The sequence below is a fragment of the Pseudopipra pipra genome, chromosome 5 (genome assembly GCF_036250125.1).
Source record: "Pseudopipra pipra isolate bDixPip1 chromosome 5, bDixPip1.hap1, whole genome shotgun sequence".
In the NCBI taxonomy this organism is placed as follows: domain Eukaryota; kingdom Metazoa; phylum Chordata; class Aves; order Passeriformes; family Pipridae; genus Pseudopipra; species Pseudopipra pipra.
The window spans coordinates 18,171,624-18,195,384 of record NC_087553.1 but is presented as its reverse complement, the minus strand read 5'-3'; the positions used below and the strand labels follow the sequence as shown (position 1 = coordinate 18,195,384).

At 44.4% G+C, this 23,761-nt stretch overlaps 1 protein-coding gene across 1 annotated transcript; it reads right to left on the bottom strand.

Annotated features, from left to right (window-relative positions):
• Positions 1-943: 943 nt before the first annotated feature.
• On the bottom strand, positions 944-23,705 carry SLC37A3 (solute carrier family 37 member 3). The gene is made up of 15 exons (XM_064654744.1): positions 23,578-23,705; positions 19,791-19,967; positions 19,236-19,350; positions 17,100-17,192; positions 16,571-16,654; positions 15,204-15,349; positions 14,515-14,611; positions 13,362-13,446; positions 12,154-12,335; positions 10,224-10,365; positions 8,904-9,005; positions 6,964-7,011; positions 6,079-6,230; positions 4,275-4,340; positions 944-3,419 (listed from the first exon to the last, which is right to left on the bottom strand). The coding sequence occupies exons 2-15, from the start codon at positions 19,889-19,891 to the stop codon at positions 3,327-3,329; spliced, it is 1,506 nt and encodes a 501-aa protein (XP_064510814.1). The 5' UTR covers positions 19,892-19,967; positions 23,578-23,705; the 3' UTR covers positions 944-3,326.
• Positions 23,706-23,761: the final 56 nt, after the last annotated feature.

Genomic DNA, 23,761 nt, shown 5'->3' with positions numbered 1-23,761 from the left:
CTTTTCTTTCACAACCACCTTGGTCAGACAGTCTGTCACATCCTGGTGTTCAGTCTAACCACCTCAAGATTAGTTCCTAATGTGTTTCCTTTGCACTCTAAAGTTAAGTAATTCCTAAACTTCGGCTTGCCCAAGCATTCAGTTCTGGAGATCATAGTCACAGTGGTGGTGATGGGGACTGCTATTATCTGCATTTTCAAATACATACTCAAGTAAAGCTTTACTCCTCAGAGTACTTCCAGAGTAGGCTGAAAAGTTCCTGATGAGTAAGTTGGAAAAAAAGTAACAGAAAAAGGGTAAAAATATGAACTGTTAGTTTTTTGAGGAGCAGCATCATAGCACCACCAAACTACTGGGGGTTGAGGGACCAGAATGTACAGGCACCAAAGTTTCTCCAGTGATCTGGTATTGTGCTCAACTCTGAATTTATGGTAAATATAAAACACAAACACAATTACCAAGTTCCCTGCTGTGTCCATTTAAACACAGCTAAGTGTAGGTGTGGGTTCGTGTTTAAAGAAACAAGCCACAGGAGAGGAGGCACAGCAGGACCTGCAGCCACATGGCACATTTAATTCCAAGGGAAGAACACCTGACTTCTACATGCAGATCAACAAAGAAATAAATTAATAAAACCAAGTATATGTACTGGCTTCTTTAGTTAAGATCATTACTTACACCATTATGGACATCTGTTAGGGGACTCCCACAAAACCTCCTGTGAGCTTGACCAGGAAGAGTGCCAAACCACAGCATGTGGGAACATGGTACCGTTTTAGGTTGGGATGAGGGTTCGGTTTCAGCATTAGTCAGGGCTCAGGTCTTCATAGCAGTTGAGTGAAAAGCAGCTGTTAAAGCCAGGCCTGTGAGGAGGATGAGAAGCATGCTCTGCAGAACCACACCGGGAAGAGTGGAATAAAGCACATGGAAGAACTAGCCCAGATCAAGTCAAAGTAAGTTTATTCACATGAGATCAGTTTGGACACAACCAGATTGAAAACCGTTCTCCATCTGAGCACCTTGAGGAAATACACAGAACCAAAAATCCAGGATAACGACAACAACAACAATCCTGAAGCCACAGGCACGCCTCCCTAATTGTGGGTGGCCTCAAAGCACCGCCGCCGTGCACTTGGATGCAGCGGCCGGGCTGCTTGTGATTGCAGTGCTCGAATCACATCTGACACTTCTCCAGAGGGGACAGAACTGTTTACAGGAAGCCATTTGTTACAGGGGCCGGCCTCTCCTCCCCCCCAACCCTGGCGACGTCCCTTTCCCACCCCACCTTTCATCAGCAGCTTATCTACTGCCCAGACGGCCAAAAAGCTCATCCAGGTTGGAATTTGAAACCAGAGATTCTCAGACGCCATGGCTGGGGCAAACGGTGCCGCCATCAATTTTAGAACTAAATTTCAGGGAGTTTTCATTCTGTTTGTACAGGGGCTAATGAGTAGCTTGGGATGTGAACACTAACCCCAGGGCATAATTCTGAGAACAGGATGATAGATTCTCAGTCTCCTGCTCTAATTATACAGGCAAAAATTGGAATGGGAATGAGAAGAAACGAGAACAGGATTCAGGTCCCACATCAGCTTAATGGCATCATTTTCCCAAGCAGTAAAATTTTTTGAGGGTTAGCAAAAAGATGCAAGAATAACCTCCACTAAGAGAGAAAGACTCCCAAAAAACGTACAAAATGGGGCAACTGAGTTTCACATTAAGCAAAGCTGCACAGAGACATCACTGCAGAAGCAGCAATCACCAAGCAACTGTTCAATACTCTAAAACCGTAAGGCACTAATGATGTTCCTCTCATTACAATCAACATGACTAAAAATTGACATTCATCAATTAAAAAATAAAATAAAATCATTGTACAAGTCAAAAAGGCAATTGTTGCCCTTTAAAAAGTTTCAAATTCTCAGCTCGAAGAATTTTGCTGCCCCCCCATCCCAGCATTGCTGACTAGTTGGACATAGTGTTTGGTCAAAAGTTCTGCAGGTTAACACATACCCTATTACAGTGAAACATCCAAGGCATAAGCAGAAAACAATTTGTTGACAACTTACTCGGTGACCCCTTTAACATCACCAACAAATGTCAGAGGTGTCAGTCGGTCACCCTACCTACTGCAGCACTGCAAAGCACTCCAACACCACCACACTAAGTGCAGCCACATGTTTTTAGTGCTGACTTGCCTCTACCTTTCCCTTCAAGATACATGACTCAAGCTTTCAAACCCTGGAGCTTGAGTTCCCCTAGGCAGCTGTAGGCAGAGTAGCATAGGGGAACACAGCAGCAGTTGCTCATAAATGCTATTCCATGAGTACGCTTCCGTCCCTGTCTGGAAGCCTATGTCCAAGAGCAGCCAGGTCCCTTAAATTCCTTTAATTCCATTCTGGTCCTTCTTTGCTAGAGATGAGCAATTGCCCAAGAAGTATGAAGTCAGTAACATCAGTTTCCTTCAGAGGGTCACCTGACAGACCCATTTTGGTCAGTAATGATCAGGTTCAATAAACAAAGCTGTAGTGAAAGTGTCCCATTACTGAACCCTGAAGCCATTCAAGTATCCTTTAGACACAAAGGATCTATTAAGGCTTATTTCAGAGATCATAGTAAAGTATTGCACACTATTTGTCTGCTTAAATAGTTAAAAAAATGAAATCTCATTTCTCAGAGAGTAGTAATAGTATTAAAAAATGCTAAAAACAAATATAGATGTGACTTCTCCGTGTGACTCTACTAGAATATGTAACAATTAATAGCTAGGGATAGCAGAGGTCCATCTGTGCATGGATTTAGCAACAGCAGTTTTTAAACAACAGGACAGTGTAAATTCCAAATAATTACTTTTGCCCTTTCTAAAAGCTTAAGTGATCGTAAATTTAGCCTACCCATGAACTGCACTGGATGATTTCACCAGCACAACAGAGCATCAGAATTCATTGCAAGACAGCCTCTCGAAAACCGTCAGTTTTAAACAGCTGACCTTTGGTCAGCACATCCAGAAATAAATAAGAAAGGGTATAGCAGTGAGACCACCTATCAGAAGAATCAAGTGTGGCTGCTGGCATGGAAGAGTCTGGGACAATCCATCAGTCCCGGGGATTGTCTGGCTTAGGTCAGCAGCTCCATGACGCAGGCGGCCTCAGGATGGGTATTCGGTACTTCACTACTGAGATCGCCAAAGGCGAGTCAATCCAGTCTTGTGGAGCCATTTTGAATTAGTCCAGACCTGAAGGATGTAAGAAACAAGTCTCCCAGAGTTTTGATTAGAGTTCCAGCTGTCAGTTCCATACAACAGTCCTTCCAGAGGCAAGCAGAAGTCACTCTGCCAGCATTCGCAGGCGCCGCTCATGCAGAAGCAACCTGATCTCCCTCACTATCAGTGGTGAAATGAACAGGACTGTTGAACTTGTCTGTGAAAAGAAGCATATCCAGGACAATTAGCACAGAGAAACCAGAGCTGCAGCCATCCCATGCCCCAACACACATCCAAGGCCACCCCAAAAAGACACAGGCTAAGAGAAGCAATGACAAAATGACACAGCGGATGGAAGGACTGAGCTTGCAGGAAAGCTCATACAATTTCAGCTGTCACGATCATCTTGTCATAAAGACGAGCTCTTCAGCTCCTCAGTGGCCTTCCTCCTCGCCACCTCTGCTGTTTACCAAAGTAGCCTTTTCCTTTGTCAGCACAGATGCAAAGACAATTCCTGGCACTTCCGGTAGGGAAGACCAAGTGAATTGTGCAGCATTCACCACTGTGGAGATGTTAAGGAGGTCAGGGCCTGAACACAATTCTCCCCCAGGGGCATACCAGGGCAAGGCATTTTCATCTTAGTTTTCAGATCCTCATCACTCCCTCCAGTAATCTTCAAGGGCTAACAAGCAGCTTAACTTCAGCTCTCTGAAAATATTAGGAACTACGTATTATGGAGATGAAGAAGGGAAATCTCCTGCCTTGGAAGTCAGTCAGGTGGCATGAGCTTTAGGAAATGCATACAGGTATTTTTAGGTAAGTATTTTAGTGTCTCTGCCACAAGCCCAGTTCCTCTCGGATAACGTGACTTTTAGGGATCCCAAAAGACAACAGTTGATTTAGATACCCTGAGGCAAAGCCACACCACAGACCACATTAAGAACAACATCAGAGGTCACAGGTGCTGCAGAGACAGAGTCCGTCCCTAAGTCACAACTTTCAGGTTCTCACAAAAACTTTCTATTGTAAATTGAACTTTGATAAAGAATTTTTAAAAAAAATTATTTCTTACCATTAGAATGAAGAAATAGAAAACCCACATCCACCCCAGGTTCTCCTGGATCAAAGACACTAGATACTAAATAGAAATAAAAAAAAGAAATCATTCAAACTGGGAAGATAAGGATGACTTTCAGGCATGACACTTTCATTTTCTAGAATTTGTGGGCTGTTAGCACACCACACAGAGCTGATCACAAAACCTTCCAGCTGATCTTTTCCTATCAGAAGAGATGACTCAGGAGAGCAGCCTTTTTCTGTGTAAAACCCACAGTGTTAGTAAAGCAGACACCATCCTGAAGCTTTACAGTAACTCAGAGCAGCGTAAAGACAGAACTGAACTACAGTTTCAAAGGGTGACAAATTGACTCCGCTGAATACAAGGTTTTTGCACAGAACACTGGGACATAAGTGGATGTAAGTACTCTCAGAAGAACTAAAAGCTCTAGAATGGCTTATAAATTACACAGGACACATTTTCAAGAGCTCTGCAACCACTGACTACTTAACCCTCCATCGCAGGCAAGACACTTGAGACTACAGTCTGTTCTGAACTGCACCCTGGTTCAACAAGGCTGCAGAGGCCACACAGGGAAATAGATTCCCTATTAGCAGATTTATATTCAGATGCTGCACAAGGGCCTCCCTTCTTCACTACTGGGTATATCAGCACAGAACAGGATCTGAATTTCTAACACGTTCATTGTGCGTTTGCTGTTATTCACACACCCCCGGAATGACATCATGGTTGTCTCTGTTGGAATAAATGCAGTGCTGGAATGGGAGGCAGGTGGAATTTTTCAGAACTAGAGACCCAATTTTTATGATGATGTAAGTCTGAATGGTATGTGTGTGGGAAGACAGAAACACTGTAGACGACGCAAGAAGAACACTGAGTGTAACAGTGCACTTATGTATGTCCACAAAGCACTTGTAGTTTTCCATGTTTAAAGGATCTAAGCAGCATTTATCCTATAAAACAGAGACTGAACAACTGTATTTATCAGGCAATCAATGGCAAGTACAAACCCAAATCCCTTTCTAGAAAAGAAACTCGCATGCCTTGCCTGCGTCCTTGGTATTTTACCATCACTAGAGGATGCCTGGAATAGAACTGGCTCTGATCTTTCTACTAAATCCTCCCCAAAGCACCACTGTGTTCTTCCACATAGCTAACACTTGTATGTGAGAAGAAAGAACATCCCCAGTGGCACACTGTCAGCTTCCTTCTCTGCAACAGTCTAGTCCTCAGACCTCTGGCAGCATACTGACTATTGAAGCAAGTAGTGCTGGATTTACAGGGCGTAAAACACATCCACAGACACAAACTACAAATAAGAGTAAATTTTAAATTACTTCATAAACACTGTAACATTCATAATAGGCATTCCAATTTTACTGAGTTGTATAGGTAAACTTTTCTGTAAGCAAACATTTTGCTATCATCTTTAAACAAAAAATCCCAAACAAATGTCAAAATATTTTATTTTCACTCTTTGCAAAGCTGGCCTTTAATTGCTTTTTGGAGTTCGGGGTACGAAAGTCTCCAAAATTCATTTGAATTATGAAAGTGCCATAACACTGGCACTATGAATACTTAGTTTAGTTCTTAATTAAATTGCTTCCACTGGAAACCTTGATAAAACAGGCAGGTTCCCTTGGTTGGATCCTAAATAAGTAATTATTTTAAAAAAACGACCCAACCCCCTCTCCCTCTCCCCACACAATTTTGGATTGAGGAATGCAATAACATCTCTTAACCACAACAGACTCTTTGCTTCCTTCCCCAGACCTTAATTTTCCTTTGGTAGCCTCACCTGGCCCACTGCAGCACCGACACTGCCAGTTCCATCCACAATTCCTGTGACTGTTGCCAGAGCCTCACTGCTGCCTTTCACTAGATCCTGGCGCCCCAGGTCAGCAGAAATTGCAGAACTGATCATGTTAGAAGGGCCTCCGATGAAAAATCCTGAGAGTGACAAGAAAACAGCCTTGGTGCAAAACAAACACTCTAATTCTCAATAGAGCATCTTCAAAATACAAACCTCCTACCATGCAAAGCTCAGGAAAAGAATTAAGTCTAAGGACAGTGCTCACAGACTAACTGCAGGTGAAGCATACGGTCATGGAACACCCTGCACAGTAAATCCCCATGCTACAGTCTCAGTTTCTAAGGGTTCACGGAAGAGGTGGAAGGCAAAAAAACCCCCACAAAATAGGACAGGGAGTTCCAAAGTAGGAGTGTTTGGAAAGAAAGGCTCTATTCATGTGGGCTAATCTTAATTCCATAACACAGCACAGTATGTCTGGTAGCACAAAAACCTTGTGACCTCTCACAGTACACAAAGTATTTCGGGTTCTGACAAACGCCCTCAAATTTGAGCTGCAGCTCATGACTCTGCCATATATCCACTTCCTCAGACACCAGATTACTGCTAGGTATTTTACCATAAATCTGTCTCCATCATACTGAGCCAAGGCAGATCCCCTCAGCTCCAAACCATTATTCCATACCTCCCAGTTTTCCTAGAGCTGTTTTCCAAAGGTAACAGAAACTGGGCCCCAGCTTTCACTCTTTCTGCAAAACCAGCAGAGATCACAGCACACACAGACACCTTTTACCACCACCTGGCTGGTGTTATTGATTGTTCTGCAATGAATACAGATGTCTACTAGTAGAACAGTGGCTTTTGATAAGATACCTGTAATTGCCATGATCACAGCATTGATAGGTTTGCTGTTTGGAGAACCTGCAAGAGAAAGACCCAGGTGAGTGTAAATAAAACAAATGAACTTGAGAAAACCATTCACTTCAGTTCAGAAAGAAGCATGGACACATCTACTTTGAACTGCTTGCTCAGTTTGCTACACAGTGACAACAACAACTTCTGTTTGACCAGAGACTTCTACAGAGATGAGTCTTACTGCAAAGGCATTAAGAGGTCAAAGACCCAGAAGTTTCCTGAGAGCACTTTACAGTAGAAAAATCACCTTTGCCACTAAAATTTTGTGGCCTACTTCAACATCAGATTTGCCTGACTCTGTATTTCAGCCTGTGTCATGCCTCTTTCTGTGACACACAGCTTGCATTTACTCTCCTTCCTCTATCTCTCTGGGGAAGTCAGACTCAGCTCAAACTCTCTCACCATAAAAGTATTTAGCACTTGAATCAGCCCTTCCACTCATTCTGAATTTTCCAAAACACTTTTTTTAAATACAGAGATTATACCTGGAGGTAGTGATCCAGCAACTGTCTAAACAATGCTGCACAATAAAGCAAAATGCAAACCCCCATATCCCAACTCCTCCTTACAAAGCCAAGTTTGAGCATCTACAGGCTTCATTTGTATTTCCACCAGCAGCTGGCTTTCCATTAGTCCCCTAGCACTTTTCAGATGCTGTTTTCCCTGATATCTCACTGTCAGGCATTACCTGAATTCCTTACTCACTTCAGCTTAGGTGAGTTACTACATGTAAGGCAAGTTGCAGCCCTCTTCACGTATTTCCCAGGCCATTGTAACTATTACATGCAACACACTGTGGGCACAAAAAGGTTTCTTGGTGGGGCCGATGGAAATAGAATTATCACACTGCAGGAACTGGGTCACCTGTCTGAAATTTCTGTGTCTGGCTGGACAGTAGTGCATTTTGAGTTAAGCACAAGGCATGTGGAACCCTGGCTGCTCTGATATCTAGTAGAAAATTCAAACTTCATCAGCAGTAAGTTCATATTTACTTCTAATTCACTTTTGAAAGCAATGAGTTAGCACAAGAGCCTACAAAAACTCCAACAAACTCCACCAAACCCACTCGTTGCCACTCAGTGGTCCCAACTTACTGACCTTACTGCAAGACCATCTGAGTAAGCCCACGTGCTTCCAAAAGGCACACTGTACTTTTCCTGTCTGACTCCAGCACCTGTTCACAGATCTCAAAGTGCTCTACAGAAGCCTGCCTGTATCACCACCCCACTTTGGAGGAAGACATAAAGAAGTGAAATGACATCCCAGTGAGTTAAATCACTCTGGTACCACAGGATGCTCTGTCTGAACACACAAAACTGTCACACTTAGAAGTTCTTCATGGAGGTTTCATAGAAATTACATCTTCCTGACTCCTTATGCTCTGTTTTCCTGACTGACTCCATTCAATAATGAAACACCAAGAACTATATTTATTACAAAAGAGGCAGAAACTCTCCAATTTCACCACTTACAGAAGTGTAAGAGGTGAAGTATAAGAGCTTCTTTTGCCCTGTGTAGTGCATATATACCCCAGCACAGATCTGTCCCTAGATTCTCTTTCCTCTTATTATAGGGAAGCACCTGAGATTTCCTGCTTTGCCAGTTGTGGTGTTGACACAATGACGATGCTAAAACATTGACACTGGAGAAGGATCAGTACCATAATTCACCAGTATAGGGAAATTTAACCACTCAGCTAATTCTTTTCCACCTCATTAACCAGAGAACAGATTTCTTTCTGTGCAGTGCCACACTTCAGCAAAATAAACCAAAAGGCACCATTCTGATCCAGGAGCAGTTTCAAGGCCAGAAAACATAATTAGAACAGGCTGTGCTCTGGTTCTCTCTAAGATGCACTGAATGAACCTCTTATCACTGTGCAGCACAAGTGTACTCACGGCTGTATCCGAACAGAGAGCCTACAGCAAAAAGCAGGCTAATTGCTAGCACTGGGGCTCTCTTCTGTAGCACATCAGAAATCAAGCCCTGGATAGTCCCACCTGCAAAAATCAAAACAAAACAAAAAAAACCACTGTCAGGTTCAGGATGCTGACACCTTAAACAAAACTCACTTCACTGAGGGCAGCGGCCTCTTGCCTTCTCACCAATACATATTCTCTCTAATATCCTGAAAACTAAGTCTCCTGGCCTTACTGCCCCAGACAAAAAGACAACTGATAAAACAGGGAAAACTACCCATGCTGCTTTCCTGGGAAAAGCCTGCTTTTTCTGGCATGCAACTAGCCAATGCTCCCACTTTTCTTTTTCTTCCCCTATAGGACCATCACAGCTCTAGGACCACCACAACTCTGGATTAAGCAAGTTTAACATTGTGGCTGGGTCCTTCAACTGAAAGTGTAAGAAAAGGCTGTTTTTTCTCACAGGAAAAGCACTATCACACAGGGGCCTCATACTTCCTGCTGTTTCACCTTCTTAGGGTAGGTGCAACTGATTCCAGCAACTGCCAAAGGCCAACAAAAATCACCTTATGTATCACTGCTACCTCTGTAGGAACTGCTCTGCTGGTAAAAACTAGAATGCTGAGAAAGCCTAACACAGAAAAGGCCACAGAGGCAAAATTACTGACCTTGAACAGGCCCAAACAAGGATGGTTATTCTAGGAAAGCTAACTGGACAAGGTAATAAAGCAAGAAACTGAGCACATAAGAGTGGAAGTCTAAACACATATACAGTATGTTCTTTATTCTGGAGGAACAGGGTAAGATTTTGCAGCCAGCAGAAACAAGTGCAATTACATTTTATTTCTGAACATAACACAGTTGGTCCCTGCTCTGCCAAGATCTGGGCTGAGTCTGTCCTTAAAAACACAGGACAGAAGGGACAGTTCAGAACTCAGTAAGTCCAGATCTAAATATCCCTCAAGGGTACTTGTCAGAAAGAAAGTAGCAAGCAGGGGCACCATTTTGTACACAGCACTTTTCAAGAAGTCCTAGTCAGTAAAGGAAAATGCCAGCTGGGGGTAATGTTCAAGAGTATGATAGTGCCCTTTAATTATACGTAAACTCTTTAGGGGGTCACATACTCTGTGTTTAAGAAAAAAAAAAAGGCCTAGCAGCCACACACATATCTAGAATTTTCACATATTCACTGAACAGCTGGATCCCACCAAACATGACTGCTCTGGCTGCATTTGCTGTCTTTCACTTTCAAATGCTAGCAGGGCAATTGCAGGAGGATGTCATTACTTGCTCACTCACCTATGATTCCTCCCACATCATACCAGATTGAGAGCTGGTCAGCTTCTGCTTCTTTCCATCCAAAGTTGTTGCTGAGGTAGAAGGGCAGCCAGAAGAAGAACGAGTAATTCACCAGTTTCAAGCAGGCATAGGCCAAAGAGTACTGGAACAAAAAGAGGGCCAGCGAGCAGTTAGCACTTGAGAAATGCAAACAGTGTTTGATTCTTCTTCACATAAAGCTCTGGATCCAGCTAGAGCTTTCAGAGGGAAGTGCTTCTGCATTTCATGTAAGAAGACAGCATTATGAAAGCTTAATGCTGAACATCAAAGGGAACGAAGGAATACAAAAATCACTGTCAAGAAGGTTTGTTTTTTTCACTGAATGCAATGGGTTAAAACACTTTCAGTGTAACCTTGAGAGGAAATGACACCAGGTTTCAAAAATGAAGAAAATTTAATTCACCTTCTCAAGAGAAGGGAGCCAAGCACGCGACATGAAACAAGCTTGAGATTTAGTCATCTGTGCATCATGCTGAGAAAAGTTATGTGAAGTAGTTCCTCTGTACTATCTTGTGCTGCTCAGAAGGTTCATCTGCTTGCAGCACCAGAAGAGAAATGATCCCCAGGCAAGTATTCCAGGACAAGATGAAAGTTTGGCCAAAGTTAAGCACATGCTTCCAAACCCAACAGCTGAAACAACCTCCTGCTTTTTGCTGCTGGGCTCAATTTCTCCTTAGGTCCTTGGTCTCTCACCAATCTGACATAGTGTCCTGATTTGGCTGGGCACTAATCTGACATCAGATAAAAATCACAGACTCAGAGGTGTTCAGGTTGCTGGATTAGGGTGCAGAACATGTTCTCAAAATCTGACATATAAAACCAGCCACCTCAGCTGCTGTTATTCTCTTTTGTTCCAGCCAATGAAAAAAGTCACACATCAACTAATGCAGATGCCACCCTAAGAAATTTTGCATAAGGCACTTAGCCATGTTAGGAAGGAACTCAAAATGGGTTTGCTTCCTTTTGCCATCCCTCAACGGGTCTTAACAACAGAACCATCATTGTCCTGCACCCAAAACACTGACAATGCACCCATCCCTTCTAGATTTTCTGTTGCCTCAATCACAACAGCCAACTGCTTTACTCATTAAGGATGCCATTCTGCTTTGTGACCAAATCCAGACAGTTCACACTGTACTGCTGAGCCAGCCACCCTGCCCCCTTTCTTGTACTGGTTCTAGCACTCAGGGGAGCCACAGCCCACTGCTGCAGAAAGTTAATATTGTTTTTTAGTGATAGGTTAATTTTTCAGCTGAATCAAATCCATGAATTGGGCAATACTGCTGATGCAGAAGTACAAGTTCTCACACAAGGGACAGGAGAAGGATATGTTGGAAACTGCACCACCAGGTCTTGCTTCCAGCTGTTTATAAAAAGCCCGCGTACTTTGCCAGATGTTACATCATGCTGATTCAGGCTTTTCAGGCCAGCTTTCTGCTTTAAGGCAACTCAAAACCCCCAAACCTCAATATCAGCACCACAGAGCTCTGTGTGATGCTCAGCTAACAGTGAGAACCCCACTCCTCAGGGCAAATATCTGTCTTACCAAGAAAGCATCCTACAGCAACCTTTGCTCGTGGCCTCCCTTCCAAATCCACAGCAGAACAGGCAGGATCTCTGTTGCCCTTTGCTGGCTCATTACATGCCCTCCATGAAGCAGGGGCCCGATGGGAAGAGCAACACACAACCAACATACCCAGACAGTATTATAATCCATGTGCACAAGGACAACAGGCCCAACCCCAAGATGTTAACAGCATAAGAAGTCAGATGTCAACAACTACATATGGTCAACATACTAACAATGACATCAACAAATGCTAACAGCACAAAAAGTCAGCTTTATGTTTAACAGGTAAGTCAGCCTTCACTCAAGAATCTGTGTCCTCACCAGTACTACTCCAGGAAGGCAACAAGCTTGGAAAAATCCAATGGCCTTTGGCTGGTTGTCAGTGTCAGTTGCTTGAATAGAGTAATTCCGGTCATCATCATCTGCATCATCACTGCCCATTAAAGGTCTGTTGGCATCTTCTTCCACAATGATGTCTTCATCTGCTCCAAGCTCAGGGAGGCCTAAGTTTTACAAGGGATAAGCAACAGGAAAAACAGACCACAGCCTGTTCACCTTCTCCCCACTCTAAAGCTATGCTCACTTCTTTTAAGTAATTCTACCTTCCAGCAATTCCCTTGCTCTCCCATACCTCCATCCTCCTTTGGCTTAGAAACTCTTCTAGATGGTGTTCTGCAGTGCCGCCAGTTTCTACCCTTTGTCTTCTAGAGCTCTTGAAAGTATTGTCTGATCCTGGCGTCGGCTTTGTCTGTTCTGAGTGTCTGGCCATTAGTTGGAAGACACAACAAATTAGTGCATTTCCCCCCTTATTTAGTGGTTGGGATTCTCAGACCTGGCTCCTGGATACCACTTCCCTTGACTGTGGAGGCTGAGCGTACTCAGCTGCTGCCTGTTAATGCCTCCACTGGAGTGGAAGGCCTGGAAACTGCACTGTGCTTCCTGGGATGCAGAGCACTCTTATGAGCACTCTTTATGGTAGCGTTAATGCTACCAACTTCATAGCCTTTGCAGGCAACTGGGAAACCTTCTCCATGGCCCTGTCAAAGCCCAAACATTCTTCTGTTTTCCTGTTACACTTTGACTTGCCTGCCACCTTCTCAGAAAAGGACCACATCCAACCCTGGAGCTATTTAACTGGCTGTGGGAGACCTACTTTCCCTTCCTACTGCATGGTTAAGGCTTGCCATACTTTTCTCCTACAATAGCCCGTTATCAGTTTGTCTGCAGCTTCTTTAGGTGAAGAAAAACTGATAATTAGGCACATCCTAATGGAGATGTTAGAGTCAGGCTATTTTAGTTGCTTTAAAAAAATATCCAGACTCTATACACGGGATGCATGGTGGCATTTAGTGTGATCTGGGCGAGTAAAGCATTTGCTCCATTAAATACACTTAAGTGCAACACCATTTTGTAAGAGCCCTGAGGATAAGTACTGTCAGAATGAGCAGTGCTTTTAGTAGTACTACATGGAAAGCTGCAGACCTGCTTTCCATGAGGGGACCGAAACAGTACAGCTCTCTTCTACTTACCCACTTCCTTCGGTGACGTCAGGAGCCCAAAGAACACAATGACTCCTCCAGCAAACTGTACCGAGGCAGTCACCAAGAAAGCATACTGAGGAGAAATAAATAAAAGATTCTTTTTCAAAGCACTTTCAGTCACACAGGCTTCCCTGACTAATGAGGGTTTCTTTTTACATTCCAACCTTGTTAGAGAGCAAACACAGCTACGACAACACAGATTGCGTCCATAAAACTTGGAAACGAGTGATCTCTGCGTCTCCTGAATAGATTTGGCCCTATCTAGGCTGAAAGACCACACTAAAACAGCTGTTTTGGTGTACTGAGGCAACAGCAGTGAGGAAGGAGCTGACCAAACACAACCAGAATTCCAGCTATATTGGAAGGACTGCTCAAAGAAGGATCAAACACCAAATTCAGACCAGGTTGTTCAGAGCTTTGTTCAATCAGGTCTTGAAATCTTCCAAAGACAGATCCTCCAGGCTCTGTCCCCCTGTTCCAATGCTTAACATACTTCACAGCAAAATAGTTTTCTGAACATCCAGTTGGAATTATCCCCACTTCACTTTATATCCACTGCTTTTTCCCTCTCTCACAGTGCAACCCAGGAAAAAGTCCAGATCTGATTTCTCAGCAATCTTCCCAGAGGCTTTAGAAGGCTGCTATTGGTACCCTAAGCCTCCTCATCTCCAGAATGACACGCTCAGCTCTGCCAGCCTGTCCCCACAGGTCACACACTGTGAGATGTGCTGGTTCACTTGCACTCCCTGGACTCAAGCCCCTGCCTGCCACAGGCAACACAGCGCGTGCCTGGCCCCTTCCCAGTGACAGCAGCTGTGCCTCCAGTTAAGTGAGAACCTGTGATGGATGACTCTGAAGAGCACTTTAAGCCACGCAAATCAGAAGAGGGTATACTGTGACACTAGAGCTCTTCAATAACATCAGTCCCATTTACAGGGAAGTCTCAGGCTTGTTTCTCCCAACTGGGAAGAGTCACGAAGGAACGGCTTTTTGATTCTGCCTACTGCTTGCCTCCACAGAATTCAGGAAAAAGAAACTGGCCACATGAGCCTGTTATCTCCCAAAGACAAGATAAGAAACTAGTGTTTCATAACCCAATCAGACATGCAGGTGTAGCTAGAAGCCAGACAGCAATATCTACCTCATAGCCATATTTGAGAACACAGGATGCAAGGAATGCCCCAAGGATATTTCCCACAGATGCGCAGGCACTCCAGAGTCCAAACACAAAACCCCTCCTGAAGAAGGAGAAAAAAAAAATTTGAAACCAGCAATGTGAGGAGAGATGACATTAGGAACGAGACAAAGATAAAACATTAAAGTGAACTTTAACTTATGAATAAAGTTACAGTATTTTCCCAATCCACTTCAAAGAGACTCGAAGTTCATTTAAAACAAAACGCATAACAACTTGGGGGTACCACATGTATGTTCTATTCTGAAACATCTGTGTTACAGCAGAGGTGAGCTGGCAACAAGGTTACAGGCTATGGCTAGAGCTCATCTGCAATGTCCCAAAGTGACAGAGTTGAACATACAATGAGTCAGTTTCCATTTGACCTCTTTAGTGGTAAGGAGACAGAAACAGTTTTCCAGTGGTAGGAAAATTCAAATTCAGTCACTCTGCACTATGAGATTTTTGAAGTTTGAATCTGTGCTTTTAACACACACACAAAAAAAGACAAAAAAGGATATAATGTAACAAGTAAGGCATATTACATCCCACCCAACTTTTATTATGATCTAACAGCTGGCCTTCCTGGTTTGAGAATTTCAGCTCAATCTGTTACTCAGCAGGTCGTGTGAGTCACTAAAGAAAACTTAACTTACCCAGCTTTTCCAAACCAATTTCCCATGACAGCAACCACGCAGGGCCAGCCAGTGGACTGCAGCAAGCCATTCACAACCCAGAGACAGCAGTAGAACCACTTGTTGTAGAAATGCAGCCATTCTGTGAGTGTGCCAAAGAAGAATACCTATGGGGGGGGGGGGGGGGGGGCAGGAGGGGTGCAAAACAGAGAAGAAACCCTCAGGCTACCGCTGAAAGCCAGGCAGGAGTGGGGGCCTAAAAAAAGCAACAGCCTTTCAGGGAGCTGGTCCCATGCAGGGGCCAGGCCAGAGGCCAGCCTGGCATTGTTTGAGACACAGTGCAGAGTGAAGAGCACCCTCTGCTGAGCCACCACAGCTCCAACTTCAGAGCCCAAACAGCTCCAGAGACAAATGTGCTGTCAGGGCACTTCCTCTCCAAAAGACTTTTGTCTTCCTAAACAGCACAGTTACAACAAGAGAGGAGAAGAAAGAGACAAATACTCTTGGTAACAACACTAAAAATACAGTAGCCTCTTGATCTGCCCTTGTACTGACATCCGATTCCTCGAGGCTCTATGCAGACACAGAACCCTCAGCAGTCATTTATCTTCGCAAAATTTAACACAAATACTACAGCCAGATCTCAAATTACTAAGAGCTCTAACCCAAACTAGCCAAAATAAACACACGTTGTGGGACACCGTGCTTGATGCACATTTGTGGTCATGTGCTTGCAGAGTGCAATTGGCCACAGTGGGGTTTGTAGCCAACTGGGTAAATCAAACACACTCCACACATCCTAGCATTACTTTAACAACCAGAAAACCACCATGAGATAAAACTGATTCACATTTATGTGCAACGGCTTGAAGCTGAAATATCCTTTTGTTTTAAGGAGACATTCTTTTTTGACACATACCCTCCTAGCAATTATAAAATAAGTAAATGAATGCTTGGTATTGTTAGCATGTCCTTCAAAGAACAAAGATTGTGTTTGAAAGCAAAGGCCTAGATAACAACACGTGTGGGCTAAGAAATTAAGTTATATTAGAAAACAGTCCCCCAAAGTCCAAATACACCAACCTTGAACAAAAGCTATTCATTAAGTCTCTAGACAGTGCCCCAAAGTTAAGAATTTCCTTCTGACACAGTATCCAGAAATAGATATTTCAGGAAGAGGTGAGTCATCCAGCATAGGTCTGTGCTTCAGACAATGCAGTACATGCATCCAGAACCAAGTTTTACCCACAGGCTTTGAGACCCCTGAGGTATAGCTACAGCTCATGAGCAAATTCACAAAGAAACAGAGCCTTTTCTCCCCTAAAGTAAAACCCTACCCAGAAAGCCTAAGAGAGATTTTTAAATCCCACTACTATGTCCCAACTTACCACCAGAGCTGAGGAACACATGCCAAAAGACAAAACCCAGCGTAAATTCAGGCGATCCCCAACTATGCCACTGACGAAGAGACCCTAAGAACAAAACACAGCATTAAACAAAGCCAGAAGACTTGCACCAGATATCTGTAAGAATTAAAATGACGTAGAAGGGTCAAACTAATCCAAATGTTGCTGTTATACCAACTTACAGTTTGATTCTAACCACTTTTTCTGCCACCAAAGAAATCCTGCTCATAGCTGTTCATTACATTTCTTGTTTAAAAAATTCATCTGAGAATTCTTGGATAGACAGAACTAGTCCTCCCACCCCCTAGTGACAGGTGTATAAGAAATTCTGAAGTGATAGTATTTATCTTGTGATTGTTAAAAAGCATCTTCACGTGGGTGACAGGCATGGGCAGAACTAACAGAAGCTGAAGGAAAAAAAACATGCCTCTGAGCTAAGCTTTTTAATGTGGGTGTGATCTTCCCATTAAGATTCAACCAAAGCTTAGCAGCTTGCATTAGTTTTACTCACCACAGCATAGGAAAACAAAAAGATAGTGTCCAATGTCCCCAGGAAGAGAGTTGCTTCTTCTGCATTTGGAAATAACTGGTTGCTGTTCCAGAGCTACAGAGAGAAAATTTTAACAGGTAAACAGGAAGAGGTGGAGCTCATCCTACTCTATTTCAATGGAAACCCCAACTCTGGAGCAGAACAGCATCTGGCCCGAGCAACCTCTCATTCCTCCAACACTTTAATTATCAAATCAGGAACGATTCTGGTATTATATACTGCAGAAAATGTCCACTCCCAACTTTGTTTCACTTCTAAAAGACAAGCAAACAAACCACCAGCAAGAAACGCTTGTTCAACCTGGATCAAGGCAAACAACTGGCAAAGCAAACCCTACTTCTAACAAGCATGCAATGTTAGACAGATTCTTACTCTAAAACACTGATGAGCATCTTAATGAATAATACAATAAAGGCATATTCTGTTTTATGTGCAGCATCTCTTCTCTACTTATCTTGCTGTCTTCACTAAATGAATAATTCCCTTAAAGTATTTGTGGCAGCAGCCATAATATGAAATGACAGACCACAAACAGAAAAGAAAGAACACAAAAGGAACAAGGGGAAGAAAAAGACTGGTTGGAAATTATTTACAACAAACTCCAGTCACTAATGTTGTTAGTTTTTGTGCTTACCCTGAGTTTCATTTTTTTTTTCAATATGATCAAAAAAAGGGAAAAAAAGACTCAATTGTCCCCAAAGAAAGATTAGTGACATCAGCTGAAAATAGCAAGCTTTGAGGATAACTTAAAGAATGGAGTTAATCAAAACAAAGTTTTCTTCCCTTCTCACAATGCCCCCATTAGAAAACAAACCAATCCAATCTAATCCAAACCTGACCTATGCATGTGCCTAACTCAAATGTCATCAGTTTTAGTTTGATTCTACCTCTCCAGGAGAACATTCTGTACAGACAACACTAATTACACATCCACTTAGTTTAAAAGATGTAACCTAAATTGATACCTAAAGGACTCGTTTGACTACTTTTCTTGATCAGACACATGCACCTCAACATCCAGCGAGCACTAAATCATCTCTATATATTTAAAAAAAAAAAAAAAAATCAAAACAGCTTCCAAGACATACTGGTTGTTTGAATGTCAGTTAAAGAACTAAATATAAACACCTTGTGTTTCAATTTTACATCCCTGAGATGCTCACTCCATTTAGACACACTATAAAATCCCCAACACAATTCAGGCACAATTTACTGCTTTCACTTATCACAAAAAGTCAGCATTTATCATCCTTCTGTCAAACATTCAAATAACTGATGATTTCTAATACAAACACTCGAGCAACCAGCTTAGAACTCCCTGCTCCAACAGATCTCATGGCCTGTGACCATGCTGTTAATGTATGATTTCTTCCACTTCTCAAAAGCATCAGGACAAAGCATTACTAAACACAAGAATGGCTCTAAAAACACCACAGGTAGGAGCCAGGAGGTAGTTCCTGCATTCCCATTTGTGAGAACCAAGCAGCATACAACTCACTTTCCTGCAGGCAAACACTGCCAAACCTCCCACTGCTTTCACTGAGTCTAGGATTTTACAGACAAGGGGGACTGGATGTTCAGCACTTTTGGAAATCAGACCTTTTAGATGCAAGATAAAGACATTTAGGACAAGCAGCTAGCCCTCTCAGATAGCTTTCTTCTGTCCTAGTTTGGCTATTCTTTTAACAGGGTGGTAGCAGCACCACTGCCACAGAGAAAGCACAACCAGGATTTCACAGAACTCTCTGGAAGCCCATTAATTGCTTCGGTTTATTGCCTCCAACACTTCCGAGGAAGGGTCCCTCTTTCCCCCTCCTTCATGTTGCTGCCTATTACAGACTCTGCTGGGGTCCTCATTTCCATTGGAACACTGTAACTTCCTGAGGAGTTGCTCTCTGGGGACCACTAGGAAAGATTTCACCATCACCTGATGATCCATAAAACTACAATGCAAACACCTGAAGTTTCTGCTCCCATTCCAAGAAGTGTTCCCAACAGACACCTAAAGGGGCCTCTTGGGCACCACAAGTTCACAAGTTCCAGCACACTGGAAGTTACCCATCTTTCTTTGCACTGCCCTATCCCTTGTGTCCTTACCTCATATGGCCGGAGCTCAGGGGCCGTGCTGTTAAGGCAGGAAGGAGTCCATTGGCTGGAAATGCTGACTTTGACATTACTGAATGTCTTTCTGGAAGCATGGAGCAGGGAATAACTGCCAGAAAACACACAAGACACAGGTTGGTCAGATCTTCTCTGGAGGTCAAGTGGGAAAGGGTGGGGTATCAAATACAGATACACACTGTCTCAGCAGGCAGCATAGCAGAGGACTGGCAGTTTTGGAGATAGCAGTCAGCAGTGGGAACCCCCAAATTATGGGAAGACAGGGATTTCACCCTTCTGCAATAGACTGCTCTTGGCTTGGCACAGCCAGCCTCACCTTTGGTGGTTGGATTCCCCAGGGACATAACACCCTTACCTCTATAACTGCATGAGTCCCAGACTGATTGGCTCTATGAGCTTATAAGTTAGTTTTCAAGGCTCACAGCCAAAGGTTAAGACTATTTCCCTGCCTTCATTCTTCTACGATATGCTCTCACTTCCCTAAATTCAGTGAGATGAACACCTCTCTGTGCAGAGATACACTGAACCTACCTGAAGAAGGTCAGCAGGAACACAACAATATGATGGTGGGTGCAACGGGACACAAGGCCTCTGTTTGCAGGCTGCCTCCGTAAGCTTCCAGGCAAAGCCATGTTCCTGGCAGCCCTACCTTTGCTCCTGCCTTGGCCACAAGGGCTGGATGGTGATTAGGTCATTTTTTTCTTCTCACTTAAACAGAAGAAGGTGGGAAGGGAGGAGAAAAGAAAATATATTTGGATTAAAACACATGTATAAAGCACAGTTTTGTTCCCCAAACAGCTGGAGTTCAGAAGAAACAACTCCACACCATTCCTTCCCCGTTTGTTTCACACCACTACCTATCTCATCACTTGTACATTCCTTAACATCTTCTATGCCTAAACGTGCCTTTTTATTCCCATTCTCTCAGTACCCTGATGGTCATCTCCCAACCCACTTCTTTTTTGTTTCTCCCCTAGCATATACCTCTTCAGTGCCCATCACCAAAGGGGTTCCCCCTGGATCTACCAATTCCCAGCATTCCCACGTTAAAAACCATTCTGCACCATTTACACACGTGATGAACTACAGTGTGGTCATAAATAAGACAGCTTTCCACTGCTCCCTGGCTGGTCATAGACTGGTGATGAAATCATGAGAGCAGCGTTTGGCTGCTGGAGAAGAATGGTTTGGGATCTAACTGCCTTGTTAAGATGTTGTTGAAAGAATATAGCCAAGAGTGGACTTGCACAGATGGAAAAAGGAAAGTAACCGTGAGGACAGTGCTGAAATCCAACAGCTAGACTCCCTGCCTATTTATTCTCAAGCCCGACATTACAGCTCCATCTGTCACTAACTCATTAGTACAGCACATGGCAAGTCATACCTTCCTGTAGGGCACGGGTGACATCTGCCCCAACTTCTACATACCCAGAAATTATCACTACTGAGGGAAGGCTATGATAGATGCACAGTTTCTTCATGCTAGTTTATGTCACACTACTCCACTCCTTGAGCTGTGCTGGCGTGGTTGAGGGACCATTTCTGCTAACTTGAGATTGGCAAACAGCCCCACTGGGCAGCAAGGTGGTGAATCTCTCCCCACAGCTGCCTTTTGTTTCCTTGGTAGAGATCTTTTTCAGCCAACTTCCCTACCACAGATCAAAAAGCAGCTACACAAAGGCTTGTGTCCATGTGACAGACAGAGCAGTGCAGAGAGAGAGATGCTGCACACCAACGCTGCTGCTGAAGGCAGAGCTCAATCCTGTCAGCACTCACTGGCCTGAGACACTGGGACAAATCCACTGGTGGGAACTGCATTTGCAGAAGATGTGCAAACAACACACATTCTGAAAGCTGGGGAGAGGTAAAATAAAGCACCACACCTGTTCCCTCAAAGGAAGTGAAACTGAACTGGTTCCCCCTCAGCACTGAAATAAGACAGAAGATAGTGCCTTTGTATTCTTCTGTATCCACGGGTGCTTTTTGTAATTATTTGCAAATCTGACAGAAGACTTTTCAAGTTCAGCTTTATAACCTCGCTTGGAGAAATTAGAAGTCACTGCCCAGACACAGTCTCATCCAAATTTTTGCTGATGAAAATGCTGTATTTCACAGAGACTTTCTGCTCTTCCTTCTAATAGCTTTTAAAGGTTTCATTAAGACATCTTTCACTGCAGGAAGTCTTTGTTTCCTGTCCTCTAAATGATGATGCGAGCCTGATTGACAAAAGGATAACAGCTACTACTGGAGACATGAACCATCATGGAAACTGAAACCTGACCTCCAAAACAGGTCACATCTGACCTCCAGAACAGAGTACAGCATGGAGATCCTCTGAGTAATATGGATCCAGCTGTGACCGCTCTGAGACACCGGAGTCATGTTTAACCTACACCACACCTGAATGCCTCCATTCTCATCCAAGACAAATACAGCAAGTCTGTACAAGACCTGCCTCTATACAGCCCAGGTGCATTTGAGCCACACTCCCACTGCTCCAGCTAGCACAGAGCACCTTGGTGTGCCAGCACCTCCTTGTAGGGACATGCTTCTAGATTGCTTAGGTTTGCACAGAGGAAGAAAAAAAGCACCTACAGCTGGAGCTGTGGGAAGGCAAGGCTAGCCCAGGAAGAGGCAACTTCACAAGTAGTCTTGATACTACCCTTCCCCTGAGGTCTCAGACCATTTCTCAGCACCAGTGAATGAAAACTCAGCACCCACACAAGTACCACACAGTGCTACTCCCTTTCAGGCAGTGGTAACGCTGCTCAGGGCTGTCTGCCACACAAGCTGCATGAAGAAGAGAAGGGAAGCCAAGGCACTCCAATTTCCCAGCACCGTGGTCCTTATGGGCCTGTGAACCACACGGTCTGTTGGTCAAACACAAGAGCTCGTTCTTCTTCCTTGCCTCTCCCTCCCCTCCCACCAGGCCACAGCAGGTTACAGAGCACTCCTGAGGAAAGCAAACCACTGCCAGTTGTGCAACACTGCAGGGAAAAGTTCCTTCCTCGGGTAATCAGTTTGCAGCCCAGAGCACAAGATTTACTACTCACTTCATGTCAACAGATGCAAATATAGATCTTATTTGTCCAAGATACTGAGTCTTTTTAAAGATAAGACCTCGTTTGACCTTAAAGTCACCTATTGTTCTATAGCATTTATTATTGAAACGATCTGTTTCTCAGAGCTTCTCAGACTCAGCTAGCTTTCTAGAAGACCTTCTGGCACAGGACATTTTCACAGTATAGAGATACTGTGAAAGATTTTGTTTTCCCTTTTTCTTCATCCTGTCCTTTCTTTATTCAAAACTGACATTCTCCCTAGGCTAGAAATACATGCAACTAGGAGGTGAATCCTCAAAAATTAGTCTTCTAATTATTCTGAGAACACCGCAGTAAGTTTGTAGTGGAGGGGAAGCAAAAACTAGGCAGCAGGATAACCCACAGAACTCAAGGCAGTGAAGCACAAGCCTTTAAGAAAGGAAGAGGAGCACTTTCAGAGTATTAAGACTACCTTGTCTAACTGTTTTGCACTATTTATCTTCAGCTAGCCAATATTTTGAGTAAGCTTCTGTTAAGCTTTCACCCTTATTTGTTAAGCTTCCCCCTTAGTTCTCTTATCCCTTCACTTAAAGTCATAATAAGACACCTTAAGGTCAAAATAAGACACCTTAAGTTCAAAACAAACTTCCTTAATACTATCGTGCCGTCCCTCAAAGCTGGCAGGAAAGACTAGCATTCACATTCCTGGGACTTACAAAGTGCCAAACAAACGGATTTTTTTCTTAAAAATTAAATAAAATAAATAAATAAATAAACCCAAACTAACAAAACCTCCCAGTCTTACGCCATCTTTCCAAACTGACAGAAGCACGGCAGCACAAACCCAAACCCACACAGGGCCCTCCGCCGCCAGCACAAGCAGACCGTCCGCCACCCCCGAGCCCCTGTCAGACGCTGTCTGGGAAGAACAGGGGTGCCCGAGCACCGGGAGGATGCGAGCACGATCCGACTGCCGGGCCCCCGCTGGCAGCGCATCTGCAGCGGCGGCAGCGCCCGGAGCCCGGCAGCGCATCCCCCGCGCTCGGCTCGGCGGGGAGGAGGCGGCTCCTCCCGCCCCGGTCCCCGCGCAGGTGGCGGAGCGGCCACGTCCTCGGCGGGGCGAGGAGCGGAGCCGAGCGGGCAGCGCAGGGCACGCACCGGCTCCGCCACCGCCGCTACCCCGCCGCGGCATCGCATCCCACCGCATCCCATCCCACCGCATCCCATCCCACTGCACCGCCCCGGGGAGCTCCCGCCGCCCGCCCGGCCCCGCGTACCGCGCCCGGCGCCCAGCGCTGCCGAAGGAAGTCGGCGGGAGGGAGGCGGCCCTTCCGGGCGGTCCCGCGGAGCGGCGGGAGCTGTAGTCCGGCCCCGGCCGCTGCCGAGGGGCCCTGCCCGCCTCCCGTCCGGGGGCGGGCAGCGAGCGGCGCCGGCAGCGTCCCCCGGCCGGCGGGGCGGGGA

What these genes read in the sequence shown, in the direction of transcription:
- SLC37A3 (XM_064654744.1), bottom strand. Translation starts at nt 19,891, where the DNA reads ATGGCTTTGCCTGGAAGCTTACGGAGGCAGCCTGCAAACAGAGGCCTT. An exon ending in GACGTCACCGAAGGAAGTGG is followed by an intron (nt 12,336 to 13,361) that starts GTAAGTAGAAGA and finishes TGTAAAACTTAG; the next exon opens with GCCTCCCTGAGCTTGGAGCA. An exon ending in CTCTCTGTTCGGATACAGCC is followed by an intron (nt 7,012 to 8,903) that starts GTGAGTACACTT and finishes TTTCTCTTGCAG; the next exon opens with GTTCTCCAAACAGCAAACCT.